Source organism: Gymnodraco acuticeps, unplaced genomic scaffold (genome assembly GCF_902827175.1).
Source record: "Gymnodraco acuticeps unplaced genomic scaffold, fGymAcu1.1, whole genome shotgun sequence".
NCBI lineage: Eukaryota > Metazoa > Chordata > Actinopteri > Perciformes > Bathydraconidae > Gymnodraco > Gymnodraco acuticeps.
The window spans coordinates 118,525-136,966 of NW_022990468.1; the positions used below are offsets into that span (position 1 = coordinate 118,525).

The following is an 18,442-nucleotide window of genomic DNA, read 5'->3' on the forward strand; positions in this document are numbered from 1 at the left end:
CATTGTTTTATAGCCACTAAACTGGATTACTGCATCGCTCTGTACATTGGAGTAAGCAAGGCTTCCCTGTCTCGCCTTCAGCTGGTCCAGAATGCTGCTGCACGCCTCCTTACAAGGACAGGCAGGCGTGAACATATTACGCCTGTACTCGCCTCTTTACACTGGCTACCAGTCTGTTTTAGAATCCAATTTAAAATGTTACTGTTCGCACACAAAGCCCTGAACGCTTTAGCCCCAGCGTACCTGGCAGATCTTTTGAAACCATACACACCCACACGGTCACTGAGGTCTGCTGACAGACTCCTTCTGGTCGTCCCTAAGTGGAGGTTAGAGCAGCGAGGAGACGGAGCCTTTGCTGTTGCAGCTCTAAAAGTATGGAATGAATTGCCCCTCCAGGTTAGACTTGCTCCAACTCTGCCTGTTTTTAAATCTCCTTTAAAAACCCACTTCTTTCCCCTGGCTTTTACAGACCAGGTGAAACTTGTGCTTTTACATTTGGGTTAGTATATTACTAGTGTTGTGTACTGTTTGTACGTCATGTAGGAGAGCGTTTCAGTCGGTGTCTTCTGATCTGGTTTCAGTGTCTCGTGCTTTACATTTGTTTCATGTCCTGTCTGTTTTTTATGTATGTATGCTATGTTTTTAAACAGTTGTTGATGTACAGCACTTTGTTCAACTCTGTTGTTTTTAAATGTGCTATAGAAATAACCAACAGATTCTGCAGAAAGCAGAGAGTGCTCTGAACTCTCCAGGTCATGTACTTTCACATGAATTCCGTCTGTTGCCATCAGGGCGTATATATGCTCTACCTGATCAAAGGACTAATCGCTTTTCAAAATCATTCATCCCTTCTGCACTCAAACTTTTTTGAGGCTTTTAACTTGATTATTTATTTATTTATTTATTATTGTGATGCTTTGAACTATTTATAGTGTAAATTGGAATGATCTGTGCTCCCGAGTGTATCTGTGTGTTTTCTTCTTGTATGTTCCTGCCTGTGTTCATGACATAAGCTGCTGCTCATAACCAATTGCCCCTTGCGGGATTAATAAAGTTGTTGATTGATTGATTGAAAATGGATTGGATTGGATTTAAAGATCAAACCAGAGCCCAGTCTGCTCTGATTGGTTAGCTGGCCGGCTCTGTTGTGATTGGTCAACCGCTTAGAGATGTCCCGCCCCTTGGCCTATCACGTACAATGTGTTGGAGCGCTAGCCAAAAGAAGCGCAACTGTTACATAGTGATGTCATTATGTTGCGGAAGTTAACAAAGGAGTTCAATGGAAGTGTTTCATGCATGGATCTATGAAGAGAACGGATTACAGCGTTAGAGGCGGGACGGCGAAATGTCCTGCCTCTCGAGAGCCAAATGATGGTATCTCGACCAATAGAGAGTGCGCACTTGCTTAAGCCCCGCCTCCTATCTGCAGCGTCACGGTTGATCACAGCTCAGTCAGAGGTCAAATAACTCTGGATTTGGCTTCTAGCGCATCTTACAACTTTTAGACGCTGTGAAAAGTGTTCATACTGGGCAGTTGAATATCGAACAAAAAAAGAAGTACCCTCTGATTTACAGAAGTCTCTTTCACGATGGAAGTCAACGGGAAAAGGTGTTTGGGCCCAAATGATGTCACAGACTGACAGGGGAGATGTGGTACCAACGTTGGCTACTACGAACATTTGCATCAACAGTGTGTGTGAGAGAACTCCCTCTGGAGGTAACTTTGAGATTTAAGCCTATGCAGACCATTTACATGCACACAAACATAAATAACACACTACAGGAAAGAGAAAACCCCAAAGTACATAATAGAGCTCCTTTAAACTGGACTAATCATGAACTTAAGTCCTAACTAGTGCCAGAACAAAGCAGGTAACAACATTGTTCTGGTTGTACATACATCCATTTTCTTTCAGTTGCATTGTTTGATGTTTCTTTTTAATAAAGTGCTGCCTCACCAGACAACTATGATTGCACATTGTATTGTATTGATTTCCATAGAGCCTCACAACAAATGAAGGTCTTTATCACAAAATGTTTCTATTGGATATCTGTCATGGGCTGAAGCTTTACCTCGTTTGACACGAAAGGTTGTGCTCGGTGACTACGTGCCTGTGTGTATGGCTTGGGTACACCATGTTTTTCAGAAACACATGCTGCCTGGACGCGGGGACACAGATCAAGAAGTGACAAGCCTGCAGAATGTAGCCACAACCTGTGAAATTAGCACTAAATCAATACACAAACACACAGCTCCATTTAACGGAGGAAACAATCTCTTCAGCGAACCCCCGAGCTCTCACTTCCCTTTTGTCTTTCCTCCCATGTTCTGCTATATACACGAGTTGATTAAAAGGAGGAATTTCCTCAAACCCCTCCATTCCAGAGGCGCTCTCAGCTGACTTTATTAATTAGCGAGCTCCTTTTTACTCGCCCTCCTCCTCCTCCTCCCCATTCCACTCGTGTCTAATTTTTCTGGCCGTGAAAAGAGCTGGGAACAAAGCAGCGCGGATGAAATGAATTGTTATCCCCGCTAAAGCCTTCAGAAACCTCTCCTGGCCGTCAGATTTTCTCTCAGCGTGTCTGCCTGTCGCCATTGTTCTTTGACACTGTGTGATATGAACGCCACTGGCAGCCCTGATTACATCCCCCCACCCCCCCCCCCCCATACTCCCACTCTCCAATCCATCTCCTGCAGCACTCACTGTATCACAGCCGTAGTTTCTAAATGTATTCAAAAGAACCATTATGGTGGCTTTCAGGGTGTCCACTGGGTCTCTTTTCATGAAAAATAAAGAAATTCATGATCCTTTTATTTAAACATTATAACATAGCTCTTCTCTAATCCCTATCGTCTTTCCCCGTGTCCTTTCAAGTAGGGAAAAGGCGTGTCTAAAGTCATTTACTTTTCTATGACTCCCCACAGTGGAAGCCTCAAGCTGCCCTGTGGCTAAACCGACTGACAGAAGAGAGGAGGGAAGATTAAGAGGACAAAGAAGAAGATGAAAAGTAGCTAACAGGAAGTAAGATTCTCCAGAGACGGGTACGATGTGTAAGGAAAGTCACAGGGTGTTTCTCAATGTCGAGGAAGGCTGCTCCAGAGCCACTATTTCAAGCATACTACGTCATCGAGTGCCGCCGAAGGACTGTTCCAATGTCCAGCATACTTGGAATTCTACCGAGCCCGGCGAACTTCGTTTGGAGACATTTCGAGGCTGCACATGTGTAGACTCCGCGGTCTTAAAATCCCCACAATGCTTTGCGCACGGACCAATTTCCCCAAATCTGTGGCGGAAAATGTAAGGCGGGGCCTCTCGTATGACGCACACCTGCACACTTGCTCGCCCGGTCCACTCTTCGTTTTCCCGAGGCTAGGAAGTATTCTTGCCTCGCTTCTGAAACAAGACGCTCGGAAGACATGTGCTACCAAGCAAGCGTACTCGAGATTAAGAAATACACACGTAGTAAAGGCTACTTTTTTGGTAGCTTCGTTAGCTCCTATACTTTCACCATACGAGGGTTTCAAAGTGAGAAAAAACGTCAAAGAGTGGTGCTGAGATTACGTGTTTTTGTAGTCCGACCCCGAACTTAGTCCCAAAAGACAAATCACAAAGGATTTAAATATCCTTCAACAAGGTATTCTACATCCTTGACCGAATGCCCTGGCCGTTGCACTGAATGAGAGCGTACGTTTGGACTGACAGTTTGATCAACCAATCATATATTGATTTGTAGCCAATGGGCGTGTTCTTTCAGAGTTCCCCTCGGTTCCAAGGTATTCTAGAAGGCCCGCTAGTTAACTGGCTCGAGACAGAGGATCTAGAATGCGACGAAGCCGTTCGAATGCCGTTTTATTGTTTTTAACGTTGAAATGACAAGTGCAACAGGTGAAGATGAAGTTGTTGCGGAATTGTTGCGAGTACCCTTTTCAAGACGACAATTCAGTGAAAAGACGGACATTATAATGCCGCGGCGGGGGGGGGAGTGTGTGTCTACAGAAGGTCCAGTTGTGATAGACACGGTTCGCCACTGCTGAAGTGTAAATCAACATACATCTCTCAAGAGCTAACGTCTATACGACTATAAAGGAACTACAGCACGGTCACATGACTTTGCATCAACACAGCTAAGCTAAAGGAGGCTAGCGTTTTTTCGGTGTGATGATGTTTAGTGGTTTCATTTAGACACTTGTTAGCAACCGCTGTTTTTAAATAATAAGGTATTTACTGACGTATTTTATGTCGTAAAAACTTAATGTGAAAAAATCAAAAACTACAGACCTTATTATCTACCCGAAAACTCATCCAAAAAACCATTGACTTTCAAACAAAGTAACCGGATGAAGTAAAATGCTAACTCATGTCTAGGTTTAAGGACACATTCCTGATAGAGCTATAATCAACCTGATGCCTTTCCTTCTTCTTCTAGCATAATTATTTTAAATATTTATATGTGTTAGGTTAGCATCTCTCGCCGAATGAGGTAGCACGATGGTAATTGATCTTATGATCCTGTTTGTTACAGTATTATGATAGGTGTCTGTTGCGCTATTCCCATGAAAGGCTCTCTGGATCTCTGGGATGTGAGGTCCAAAAATACACCTGCAATTACTTCTTAACGCCAAGGGTGTTTTAGTTGTATTTATCACAGTATTCCCCCGTCCAATGCTTTAAAGTCTTAGTAGGTCACCCAGCTTCGTTAAAAATGTCCAAATGGAAAAGTATCAGATATTGAAGTTGGTAAAGTCCAAAGCCTTTGTAATAAAAATAAAATAAAACCTTGCTTACTCTTGTATTGGCAGCCTTTGGAGAACATGCCAACAGATTAGCTTGCTATTTCAGGTTCATAAGTCATAATCACGGGAGTATTGTGTATAGAAAGTATTGAGTTATATTTCTCGCGCTACCTAACATCCATGAAGGCAACATGACAGAGGGAGGCCTGCCACTCAGGATGCCAAACTACTCTTTGCTAAGCCCCGCCCCCTCAAGCAACATCAGGGCCAAAAGTCTGAAACCTGAAAAAACAAGATTTGAAACTGAAAAAATAATTGTTTTGAATCTGAAAACGAAAAATCTACAACTGAAAAAAATAAGGATTCCAATATCTAAATATGTATAAAAGTGAAATCTGAAAATGAATATTTTATTCTAAAAAATTGCTGAACTGAATCAAAATAATATTCAACCTGAAAAATGATTTAAAATACTTATTTTTATTTTGAATACATCATTGTATTTTTCAAAGTTCAGGATACAAACTTGAACTCTCAAATAAATTTTATTTTTTTGAATGATCAAAACTTATGACCCTGAAATAGCTTGCTATCTGACCCACTAGATGCAGGTCGTAGCATTTCTTTGAATCTCCCTATGAGGAGGCACAGAGGATGAGACATGTCTGGGAAGTGGAGGAAAAGTTGGCAGCGTTGCATATTTAATATACTGTATATGATCATGTCATCAGGGACGCTGGAGGACATACGCTGCTAAATAAACTCTGCAGGGTATCATAAACTATTTCTCCACGGTGCATCAGCGTGGAAGAAACGCTGACGTTACCTGCTAACATTAATGGGACCATTGTGAAAGAAATGCCAAACATGACAGAAGTGAGGTTGTTTTAATTGTGTTTTCAGCACAACACAAATTAAATCTGCGCTGTGACATGTCATTTTGAGTTTGTGCAAATGTACAACGTGCCACTGGGACACTAGGGGAGGCCAGCACAAAATGAGCGTCATAAACCATCAGGTGTAGGAATGTCCCCTGCTGGAAGCCATTACATTTACAAGGGTGACATTTGCATTTTTCTCCGGAAACAAATGAGAGGCAGTTTTTAGATCCATGGGACATTCCATAAATCCCATCAGCAAAGGTGTTTTAGTGGTCTTGAATAAAAATGAAAGCATTAGGAAGCACCTTGAATAAAACCTAAAGTAAAAAGCTGAGTTGGATGCTATTATAACACCGTCTTTAGAAAAAAGATATCAGATTTGCTCATATGTATCCTAATGGGAATCAAACCCAGGTGGTGAACTGTAGAATAACACGCTTTTCAGACGTCCTTACTTAGTGAAAGCATAAAAACAGCATGAGTGTGCCATGCACTTTTGACCTGGACTCAGCCTGCTGGATGTTTGTGGCCATTTCAATAATCCTCAACACCACAATTTACCTTCACACATTATTATTTCTGACAAGCCCTGCACTGCAGCTCTCTATTTTAGTACGGTACATTTCCTGGGGATTCACCTAAATAGAGAGAAACAACATAAGGAGGATAAAAAGAATAAGGAGAAGAAGAAGTGCAATAACAAGAATAATAGAAGAACAAGAAAAAGAAAGAAAAACAAGAAGTAGAAAGCGTCCTGCTGTACACTTTGTGCCTTCACAAAATCAACCTCAGCAGGGATTAAACCGGCAAACCTTCCAGTTACAAGTCTCTCTGACATTACACAGCGCTGCCGGGGGGAATCAGCCAGTAAGGCTGTAGCAGGAAGGAGAAAGCACGAGACTGATGGAAACTTCTGAAGCAATGGAGACAGGACTCAGAGGGACAGGAACTTTGATGGCAAACAAATGATGGTTTATTTGGAGCTTCGGTCGAATAATTCATGGCATGTGCTGAGCCACGAGGTGATACAGAGGATGCTCAAGCAATTCTGAGGAACTCTTCTGTAGTTCGAGGTTTGAACTAGTTCAGAGTGTAATAATCAACATTCCTCATCAGTGAGACTAAACAAATATGGACCCTGAATCTAACTAGAGCTGTCGTCCAAACAGAAAAGAAGGGCATCCAGATGTCCCTGAACATAAACATCTAATGGCAGCTTGTGCTCGGTCATAAGCTGGCATCAACAATGCGCCCAAGCTGCCCCTCCTTAAGAGAGATAGCAGCAATACCCAAGGGCGTAGACCTATGCCGTGGGAAAAGAGACAGTGAAAGGAGAAAACGATGAACTGTGTCAGAGGTTGAATACCGAAGCAAATGATTCCCTAACAGAGACAGAGAGTAAGGAGACTTACTTCTTGGGCCTGTAGTCGGGGATGTTCCGGTCCAGGGAGATGCGGTCGCTGAGCTGAGCGTTGTATCCGTACTCCTCGTATTTCCCCTCCACATCGAGACTGTCCTCCCCTAGAGTGGCAGCAGCCCCGCCCTGACCGAGACCTCCGGGACCCTCAACCAGACCAATGGGCTTCGCCAAACCTGCCATGAAAACGAGACAACTATCAATCATATTGCATTTTTATAGCCGAGCAAATTACTCATCTGTCTAGGGGGCTTTACAGTGTCTCCCTCTGTCCTTAGACCCTCACAGTGCACAAGGAATGACTCACAAAGTGCCAAGGGTTGAGACTAACTGACTGCAAGACTTAATCACAAGGACAGGTGGGGAGAGAAGAAAAACGCATTTTCCAAAATTACACAGAAAAACCCGAAAACTGGAAGAAACCTCGGAGAGAGCAACAGGAGGGATCCCAGAAGAGCAATAGCTGTTGTGTGTAGATTATAAAAGATGATACATTCAGACAAACAAAACACAAAAAGGAAATTATGACTGCACATGAAAAAGATGGATCCAGGAGGATATCAAAAATCTTTCAGTTGCCGACCAAAAAGTGTCTCAATCATAACTCATGATCCAGAAGTAACCTTCAAAACTAGCTTCCTGCCAGGTGAGAGAGAAAGTAGGAGAAGAGTGGTAACAGATTGAAGGTGAAAGGGGACAGTCTCCTGACAGTTAAAAACCTTTAAAGTGGCGCAGGAACGAGTCCTTAAACTCGGAAATGTGTTAGCATTTTAGTAAGATTCTCTTTCCTTCTTCTCGTAGTCAATGTTTTTTTAATTGTTAGGTGCCTGAAATAAGGTCTGTGGTAAAAACAAACTTAGAAGATACCACGCAAAAATGGTTGCTAACAAGTGTCTAAATGAGACGACTAAACATCGTCACGCCCAACATTAGCTTCCTTTAGCTTAGCGGTGGTGACTTGAAGTCATGTGACCGTGCTGTAGTTCCTTTATAGAGTGGCGAAGTCACGCCAATCTACTTCCGGTCCACGGGACCTTATTTCGGAAAAATAATGTATTGAAGTCAATGGAGAGAGAAAACTTATCTTTCGATCCCGTTTGAATTGTGCCACGAATTACACATATGATGTTTGTCAATCTTAAAAAATAATTTCCATGCCAAAAAGTCACAGTTTGTCGTAAAACTATATAAGACTATGAAAAATACGCAACTAGAAAGACTACAAATCCCAGAGTCGCGTAAGTGATGTCACGATTGTTTTTCTCCACTAAGAGATAGCTAAGATCAGCGCCATATAGATATAATCTATCTATATGGCGCTGGCTAAGATAAGATAACTTTAACAAGATGCCTGTGTGCTTAGTACCAGGCTGTTATCATACCAGCAATGGGTCTTGCTCGTTCTTTCGCTTCCCGTCTGATGAAAGGACCAGGAGTGGCTGGATCAAGTTAGCTACCTAGCTAGTAGCTAGCACGTTAGCTAGCATTACAGCCTTGTCATTTTGATGAGCCTTAACATGAAGTAACATTAAGTAACCCAAAATGTTAAACAGTGAGAGTAGTAGTTATATTTCGTGAACCCTTTGAAGAGTACTGTCACCGGTGTGATCAAATATTGTTCACAAATCTGAAAAAATCTGTGATCGTGAGCACTTCTCCTTTGCCGAGATAATCCATCCCACCTCACAGGTGTGGCATATCAAGATGCTGATTAGACAGCATGATTATTGCACAGGTGTGCCTTAGGCTGGCCACAATAAAAGGCCACTCTGAAACGTGCAGTTTTGCTTACCATAACCCCACCACCACCATGGGCCACTCGATTCACAACATTACCCTAACCCTACCCCTACCCCTCACACCAGATACTGCCTGGTTTTCGGACCCCCCCAGACCGCCCAGATAAAGCAAAAATGCACGTTTCAGAGTGGCCTTTTATTGTGGCCAGCCTAAGGCACACCTGTGCAATAATCATGCTGTCTAATCAGCATCTTGATATGCCACACCTGTGAGGTGGGATGGATTATCTCGGCAAAGGAGAAGTGCTCACTATCACAGATCTTTTCAGATTTGTGAACAATATTTGAGAGAAATGGTTATTTTGTGTATATAGAAAATGTTTTAGATCTTTGAGTTCATCTCATGAAAAATGTGAGCAAAAACAAATGTGTTGCGTTTATATTTTTGTTCAGTGTAATATGTTGAGATTATCCTGCTGGAATAACCTCTAAATATCATACGTGTGTTTCCTACAAATTCCCCCTGCAATCGTCCAAAATCCTTCACTCTATTGCAGCATATTTAGGGGCTGGTTCAAGGCGAGCCTGAGCTACAGCGAGACAATAACACATGTAAACATGGCCGTGTGTGGAGGCGGACACACAGAAAAGGGAGAGACAGGTGAGAGAAGCGGCTCTTCCTCCAGCAGTGTGAGGAGCTGAGGAGTGACGCAAGGGCAAACTCTGCAAGAGAAACTAGACGGAGGTTATAGAGCACAAGCAGCGGAGGAAAGAAGTATGTGGACTTTTGACTCTGAAAAAGTCATTTTTATGTAACGGCCCGTCCACACTACAGCTTCGACAGCTTCAAAAACGGTTTCCAACGCGTCTGCCCATTCACTTTGAATGGGGTTACGTCGCTTTTCGCCGAACTACATTGTGGGAAGCAGAGCGGAGCTTTCCTGGCGTTTCAGGCTGCAAAAGTTGAGCAATGTTCAACTTTTGAAGCTTCTGAAGCTTTCGGTGGAAGCGTCAGCCAATCAAATCATATGCCAGTACAAGCTCTAGCCAATCAAACCGCTGCTTGTGTGTCAGGGGCGTGATATTCATGTGATTGGTTGTTGGTCGAGCTTCAGACACGCTCAGCTCCAAGCTTTTTTTGAAGCTGTAGTGTGGACGGGCCGTAACTGTACTTAAACAAACATAATTTCAAGTTTCAAGAACCAAAGTCACATGATGCCTTGTGAAACTTTATGAGATGGTAACTATTAAGGTAAGTTTAAATCTACCTTGTTCTTTTTTTTTTTACACGTTTTGAAAGGACTGGACTGCATTTTACAGACAAATGTTTACTGAAGATGTTTAAAAAAAAGTGGACTTTTTGAGTCTGATCATCGTTAGTGGACTGTGAAATTTGGGAAAGATGTATTTTTAATGTATGCCATGTTGTACTCCCTTAAAATATTTTGAACTGTGGTGCAATGGTAGAACACACTGATCCTGTTTGCATCATTCATGTGTTGGATGTACTGTATCTCGTGACTTGGCTGTCAGCCCTAAATAAGTAACAAAATATTCTGGAAAAACTCAGATGTTGAAACTGTCACATCTGAGCAGCTGCAGTGGAGGAGAATCTGCAGCAGGAGGTCACAGAGGAGACGCTGCAGTCAGCTGACACACTTTCTATTTCACCTGCAGAGTGTCAGGTTGATGCGGTCGTAGGACAGCACAAACAAATGCACAATTAAATCAAATTAAATGTCATTATATGAATGTATAGTCAGAATTATTGTTCTTCGGCATGATTAAAAATCAACCACAATGAACCACCATAAGTCAATATTTAATAAAATCAGGGTCCCTATTATACTTTATGCGGTTTTCCTTTTCCTCTTGTGTGTTATATAGGTTTGTGTGAATGGAAATGGAAATTGAAATACAGTCTTCTACCAACACTAGCAATTTAAAAGTCTGATATTGTCACTACTATGCCTGCTGTTGATGAGTGAAGGACATTTCTGAACCCTGCTGTTTTCCCATTGTCAGTGTTGACTGACATAATGTCGTACAATGCTGTCAGCACGTCATTTACAGCAGATCGTATAAATGTTTTGTAGTTGTCAATTCAGTTATAAGTCTCTCTGTCGTTAAAAATACAGACGACACTACGACATGAAATTATAAAAGCTGGTACTGGGAGATGTTATCCATAGTTTATACTATATATATATTGGGAAAAGGCAATTGATAGGGAACATAAGATCCTATAGCATAATCAAACAGGCGGGAAAACAAAGAGACAGGAAGTACAAACAGACATAAGACAGGGAGTGTCCACATTTCAAAATAAAACATGAAACACGAGCAGATTGTCAAACGGAAAGTTGTGAAAATTAAATAAAACTTTAATTTTCTCAGTATATGTTTCTCCCAACTAAGTGTAGTTTTCGTTCTGGTGTGACAGGATGATAAGCATTTGGATTTAAACCAAGCAGTCCTACAGAGACCTTAAGTCCAACAGGGAGCCACCAGATGTTTAGTGAGCCCTGATGGTTCTGTGTGGCTCATTAAAGCATCATGGAAGCACCGTAACCTTGAAGTGGTCGTTCAAGCAGGGCTGGTGCCATGAACGTCCTTTTATCCCACAAGGACCCCTGAAGAGAGGCAAGACTGTCTATCTGTGCACTAATGGTGGATTAAAACCAGTCTTAGTTTGGCCCAACAAATCCAGCATCAGATTTAATGCGTTGGATTTAAAATACCTGTATGTTCTCGTTAAAGTGTTATATAGGTCTTTGTGTATGTAAATGGTGTGCAAAATCCCTGTGTCCTAAGGGGCAGGACATCTCTAAGCGGTTGACGAATCACAACAGAACCGGCCAGCGAACCAATCAGAGCAGACTGGGCTCTGGTTTCAGACAGAGGGTGAAAAGAGGTGCTGCAGCACAGGCAGTATGAGAACAATAAAGAACTTTTGAACATTAAGCCTGGAGACATGTAGAGACTACACTACATACTGATATACACCTGAACCTCGCAGGAGAGGACTCTTTAAAGTAGAGACACACTACATACTGATATACCACCGTCGAACATCAGCAGGAGAGGACTCTTTAAAGAGAGACCACTACATACTGATCTACACCTGAACATATCAGGAAGGAGGATCTTTGAAGTAGAGACCATAATACTGATATACACTGAACATCAGCAGGAGAGGACTTTTAAAGTAGAGACCACTACCATACTGATATACACCTGAAAAATTCAGCAGGGGAGGACTCTTTAAAGAGCGAGACACTAAATACTTGATATACCACCCTGAACATTCAGCAGGAGAGGACTCTTAAAGTAGAGACACTACATACTGATATACACCTGAACATCAGCAGGAGAGGACTCTTTAAAGTAGAGACATATACTGATATACACCTGAACATCAGCAGGAGAGGACTCTTTAAAGTAGAGACACTACATACTGATATACACCTGAACATCAGCAGGAGAGGACTCTTTAAAGTAGAGACACTACATACTGATATACACTGAACATCAGCAGGAGAGGACTCTTTAAAGTAGAGACACTACATACTGATATACACCTGAACATCAGCAGGAGAGGACTCTTTAAAGTAGAGACACTACATACTGATATACACCTGAACATCAGCTGGAGAGGACTCTTTAAAGTAGAGACACTACATACTGATATACACCTGAACATCAGCAGGAGAGGACTCTTTAAAGTAGAGACACTACATACTGATATACACCTGAACATCAGCAGGAGAGGACTCTTTAAAGTAGAGACACTACATACTGATATACACCTGAACATCAGCAGGAGAGGACTCTTTAAAGTAGAGACACTACATACTGATATACAATCTGAACATAGCAGGAGAGGACTCTTTAACAGTAGAGACACTACAACGATATACACCTGAACATCAGCAGGAGAGGAATCTTTAAAGTAGAGACACTACATACTGATATACACTCTGAACATCAGCAGGAGAGGACTCTTTAAAGTAGAGACACTACATACTGATATACACCTGAAACATCAGCAGGAGAGGACTCTTTAAAGTAGAGACAATACATACTGATATACACCTGAACATTCAGCAGGAGAGGACTCTTTAAAAGTAGAGACACTACATACTGATATACACCTGAACATCATCAGGAGAGGACCTCTTTAAAGTAGAGACACTACATACTGATATACACCTGAACATCAGCAGGAGAGGGACTCTTAAAGTAGAGACACTACTCGATATACACCTGAACATCAGCAGGAGGAAGACTCTTTAAAGTAGAGACACTACATACTGATATACACCTGACATCAGCAGGAGAGGACTCTTTAAAGTAGAGACACTACATACTGATATACACCTGAACAATCAGCAGGAGAGGACTCTTTCAAGTAGAGACACTACATACTGATATACACCTGAACATCAGCAGGAGAGGACTCTTTAAAGTAGAGACACTACATACTGATATACCACATGAACATCAGCAGCGAGAGGACTCTTTAAAGTAGAGACACTTACATACTAGTACACCTGAACATCAGCAGGAGAGGACTCTTTAAAGTAGATATACTACATACTGATATACACTTGAACATCAGCAGGAGAGGACTCTTTAAAGTAGAGACACTACATACTGATATACACCTGAACATCAGCAGGAGAGGACTCTTTAAAGTAGAGACAATACATACTGATATACACCTGAACATCAGCAGGAGAGGACTCTTTAAAGTAGAGACTACATATGATATACCTGAACATCAGCAAGCGAGAGGACTCTTTAAAGTAGAGACACTACATACTGATTATACACCCTGAACATTAGCAGGAGAGGACTCTTTAAAGTAGAGACATATATACTGATATACATCTGAAGATCAGCAGGAGAGGACTCTTTAAAGTAGAGACACTACATACTGATATACACTTGAACATCAGCAGGAGAGGACTCTTTAAAGTGGAGACACTACATACTGATATACACCTGAACATCAGCAGGAGAGGACTCTTTAAAGTAGAGACACTACATACTGATATACACCTGAACATCAGCAGGAGAGGACTCTTTAAAGTAGAGACACTACATACTGATATACACCTGAACATCAGCAGGAGAGGACCTCTTTAAAGTAGAGACACTACATACTGATATACACCTGAACTCAGCAGGAGAGGACTCTTTAAAGTAGAGACACTACATACTGATATACACCCTGAACATTCAGCAGGAGAGGACTCTCTTTAAAGTAGAGACACACATACTGATATACACCTGAACATCAGCAGGAGAGGACTCTTTAAGTAGAGACACTACATACTGATATAACCTGAACATCAGCAGGAGAGGACTCTTTAAAGTAGAGACACTACATACTGATATACACCTGAACATCAGCAGGAGAGGACTCTTTAAAGTAGAGACACTACATACTGATATACACCTGAACATCAGCAGGATGAGGACTCTTTAAAGTAGAGACACTACATACTGATATACACCTGAACATCAGCAGGAGAGGACTCTTTAAAGTAGAGACACTACATACTGATATACACCTGAACATCAGCAGGAGAGCACTCTTTAAACTGATATACACCTGAAGATGAATATTATGTGTCTCTCTAATAATAATGCGTGTTGCCCCATCTCTCTCCTCTTGTGGTTCCTGTCATGTACAATATCATGTTTCCTTTCCTTTCCAGATGGTTTCCTATATTATGTTGTCTCTCTTGCAATAACAACATACTAAAATTCAAATGCAGCCTTCTACCAATAGCTCTTTAAAAGCGTGATATTATTGGTATTGACTCTGTCCTGTGAGTTCGGTTGTGGTGTGCTGTTGATGAGGAAAGAACATTTCTGAACCCTGCTGTTTTCTTATTGTCAGAGTTGACTGACATGATGTCGTACAATCCTGTCAACACTCCATTTACAGTGTTTACAGGACGTCACACTGCGCTGGTAACAGCAGGTTGTGATTATAATTTGTAGCTGAAAATCACACATTATTTAACACAACTATATTGTCATATTAAATAATACTTTTTTGAGGAGCAATTCATCTGCTATCTGTTTTTCGTCCACAGCTACCGTTTATCACAAAGGATATATTCATAAAAAATAATAACAACATTGACATAGAAATAGCTGTTATTTACATATATGAAAATAAACCTTATTTTCCTCAACTGTTCATTAAGAAAAATAAATAAATGTGATATACAGTACGTGCAGATTAAAGACTCTCTATTCAGCAAAAAAGACATAACCTAAACCCTTGTTTCCCTTCTTGTTGTCTGACATAATGTCATGCAATGCTGTCAACACGTCATGTACAGTGTTTACAGGACTTCACACTGCAGCGGTTTACTGCTGGTTGTATTGCTTTCAATTCAGATATGTTTCTGGTGTTGAAAATACATAACACTATCTTGTCATATTAAATAACAATTTAGCAAGTCATCGGCTTTCTATTTTTCATCAGCTACTGTTTTGTATTCGTATAGCTATTAGAAGAAGAAAAAAAACGTTGACATAGAGATAGCTGTCATCTGCCTATAGAATATAATCCTTTATGATATTTTATTTTACTAAAGTGTTCATTCTTTGTTTATACAGTAAATCTTGTATCACAAATAAAATAAATACATGTAATCAGTAGTTGTTAGATTAAAAACGTTCTATTCGAAAAAATACCGAACCCAAACCCGTCTCTCTGGCCCTGCTCGCCCCAAAACAAAAGCCTGTTGTCGGCTTTATTCATGCGTCTCTGCAGACTTGACTATTGTTTGAATATTTAGAAATCCCATGAAACGGTTGGATAATGTCAAATCATTGCTGAGCGAGCCAAGCTTCAGTGTGGCCTCCTCAGAAAGTGGAGCTGCGTCTGCTCTGCACCCGACAGATGGACACACAGACAGAACGTCAACATACCGATGAAGAGCTCAACGCTCAGCGGCGTAATCACCATATTTGGATGGCCTCAAATCCTCGGGTGCAACTGAAGATTTGTAATTGGAGCTGAATGGCTGCAAACTGGCTTCACCCGCGAGAGGGGTTTATCGTGCCCTGCACAAACTGAGCCAATGTGGTGGCATTTTGACAACTTTGGGTGGAGTTCACGTCACGGAGTCGCCATCTGGCAATGTGTCCCACGGCCCACAACAACACCCTCCAAGAGTCTGGAGGGCCTCTGGGTCTCTGCATAAGGCTGGGAGGACAAGGCTGCCATGTTTGTTTGTAGGTAGCTGCAGCATTTTAAGAAGAATAAAATCAAATGTAACAATCCCTTATTCCCATTCGTCTCTATATGGTCTCTAGCTTTTTTAACACCACACATCCTATCTTTAGGTTTATTTTATGTGTCTTTTAAACTTCGAGATTAACTACAGATTATTATTGTGATTAACGCAATTACATTCTTTGATTGACAGCACAAGTTTGTTTTTCGGTCAGTAAAGGGACTCGAACCAGAGACCATCCAGTGACTGAGCCCAAGGACTTAATCCTCCGCTTGTTTTAAAAAAATAGCTACAATAATTCACAAAATACTATTTTCAGCCTCTCAAATATTCAGATGTCCTACTGTTTTCTATCATATTTGATATTCATACTATAGTAATTATCTTACAGTATTTATTTTACCTTACAGCATTTGATAAATACATTCTGTCATTCTCTCTTACATGTACATCGTTTACTCATTCCTTGTATCACTTGCACTCTTTGTTATTTCCCTTTCTTTGTATGTCCTGAGTGCCTTGTATGTGGCACCATGGGAACAGCCTTGGACTTTCATTATAAAAAAACAACTAGCCTACAGCTATTGTGCACATGACAATAAAACCTTTGAATCTTGAAACTCTTCCATCTACTTCCTGTGTCTGATTGAAGGAAATGCTATTAAGACATGACAAGCCTGACGATCAAATCCACTTGTGTCATTTCACATACAATAAATGCAAAGAAATCCTGCAGAAGCCATCCGATAACAGAGTTTGAAATGATAAAACGGCGCTAAAGCAAATCCTGTTTGGCTTTAACTGCAAAATGTTGTTAATCTTTCATTTTTTATTCAGCCTTTTCTACACAGTATCAATGTTTTGGAGTTAGTCTTGAATAAAGATGAAACATAAAAAGGGCTGTCAAGTTAACGTGTTAATAACGCGTTAACGCAACAAAAAATTAACGCCACTAATTATTTGTACGCGATTAACGCATATGTATTTTTTTTTCCTCGGCCGCCCCGTAGTTTCAGAGCGCATCGAGTTTAAAATACCATCGACAAGCTGATGCTGACAGCCCCGCTCCTGCCGCTCGCTTGCGGCAGACCACACTTCCACGCTCACCGGCAGGCACCGACTGGCCATCTGGAGGACCGGGAGGGTGTGTGTGTGTGTGTGGCCCGAGCGAGAGAGAGAGACCTTACGTGCATTGTTGTTGTTAGCATCTGGTGCTAGCTAGCTGCGCTAACGGATATAAGGAGCTGTTTAAATGAAAACAGAGGAGCGACATTTCGCCACAACTGCGTCGAGCACTTGACTTTATGCAGGAAGTCAGACAGTGGGACATTGTACGAGAAGTCAGCACACTCAGCACGGATAGCGCAACATGATTGCAGCGTCCAGGCAGCTCCCGTTCGAGCATATGCCTTGAGTTGCACATAGCTCCAACGATCCATCACACACACACACACACACACACACACACACACACACACACACACACACACACACACACAAACACACACACACACACACACACACACACACACACACACACACACACACAACACACACACACACACACAACCAGTTGTATTGTATTATTGTATGAGAGAGGTTCCAGGTTGAATTGAGGCGAATATTTGTAATGTTCAGAGGTTGTTGTGTTTAATATTAATATTCAAAAATATTCCTCTAAGGTACATTTAGAACAGATAAAAAATGTGCGATTAATTGCGATTAATCGCGATTCAATATTTTAATCGACTGACAGCCCTAAAAAACATACGTTAACATCAATTACATTTAAAGTAAACATTAAAAAAATGCTTTTTAGCACTTAAATGTAAACATTTAGCAGAAGCCATCCCATAACTGAGAGTTTGTAACGATAAAAGAGGTCAGCAGCAAATCCACTCTGTTTGGCTTCAACTGCAAATATAACTAAATTGTTTGCAGGGTTGTGTTTTTATGTTGACCTGTTTTAATAACGCCTGGTACGTTTTCAAAAGGTAGTTCAATTGATTTAATGTTTTCTGTATTTAATCTTTTCATCTTCTGAAATATAGAGTCATAAAAACATAGAAAATAGATATGTTTATATAATGCAAAATGCATCTTCTACACAATATCAGTGTTTTGGTAGCATGAATAAAGATCAAAACAAAAGACACATATACAGCAACTTGAATTAAACTTAAAGTAGACAGCTCAGTGGAAAATAAGCTTTAAGCACTTCAACATAAATGTAGAAATCCGCGGAAGCACTTCCATAAAAGAGGGTTTGTATTAAAAGTTACATTTTAATAAATCATATGCAGGGTTCAGCCGCTGACCTGTTTTAATAATGCCTGGTAGGTTATTTGAGGTATTTAAAAAGCTCTTCCAGGCTCTGATTCATCTTTGATGTTTTCTGTGTTTCA

At 41.1% G+C, this 18,442-nt stretch overlaps 1 protein-coding gene across 1 annotated transcript in view; it reads right to left on the bottom strand.

Annotated features, from left to right (window-relative positions):
* The window catches only part of galnt9 (polypeptide N-acetylgalactosaminyltransferase 9), a 124,837-nt gene that overhangs the window by 86,067 nt on the left and 20,328 nt on the right, over window positions 1–18,442 (bottom strand). The window contains exon 2 of the mRNA XM_034226201.1: window positions 7,029–7,209. Coding sequence (XP_034082092.1) covers window positions 7,029–7,209 — 181 coding nt within the window. The remainder of the gene's footprint in view (window positions 1–7,028; window positions 7,210–18,442) is intronic.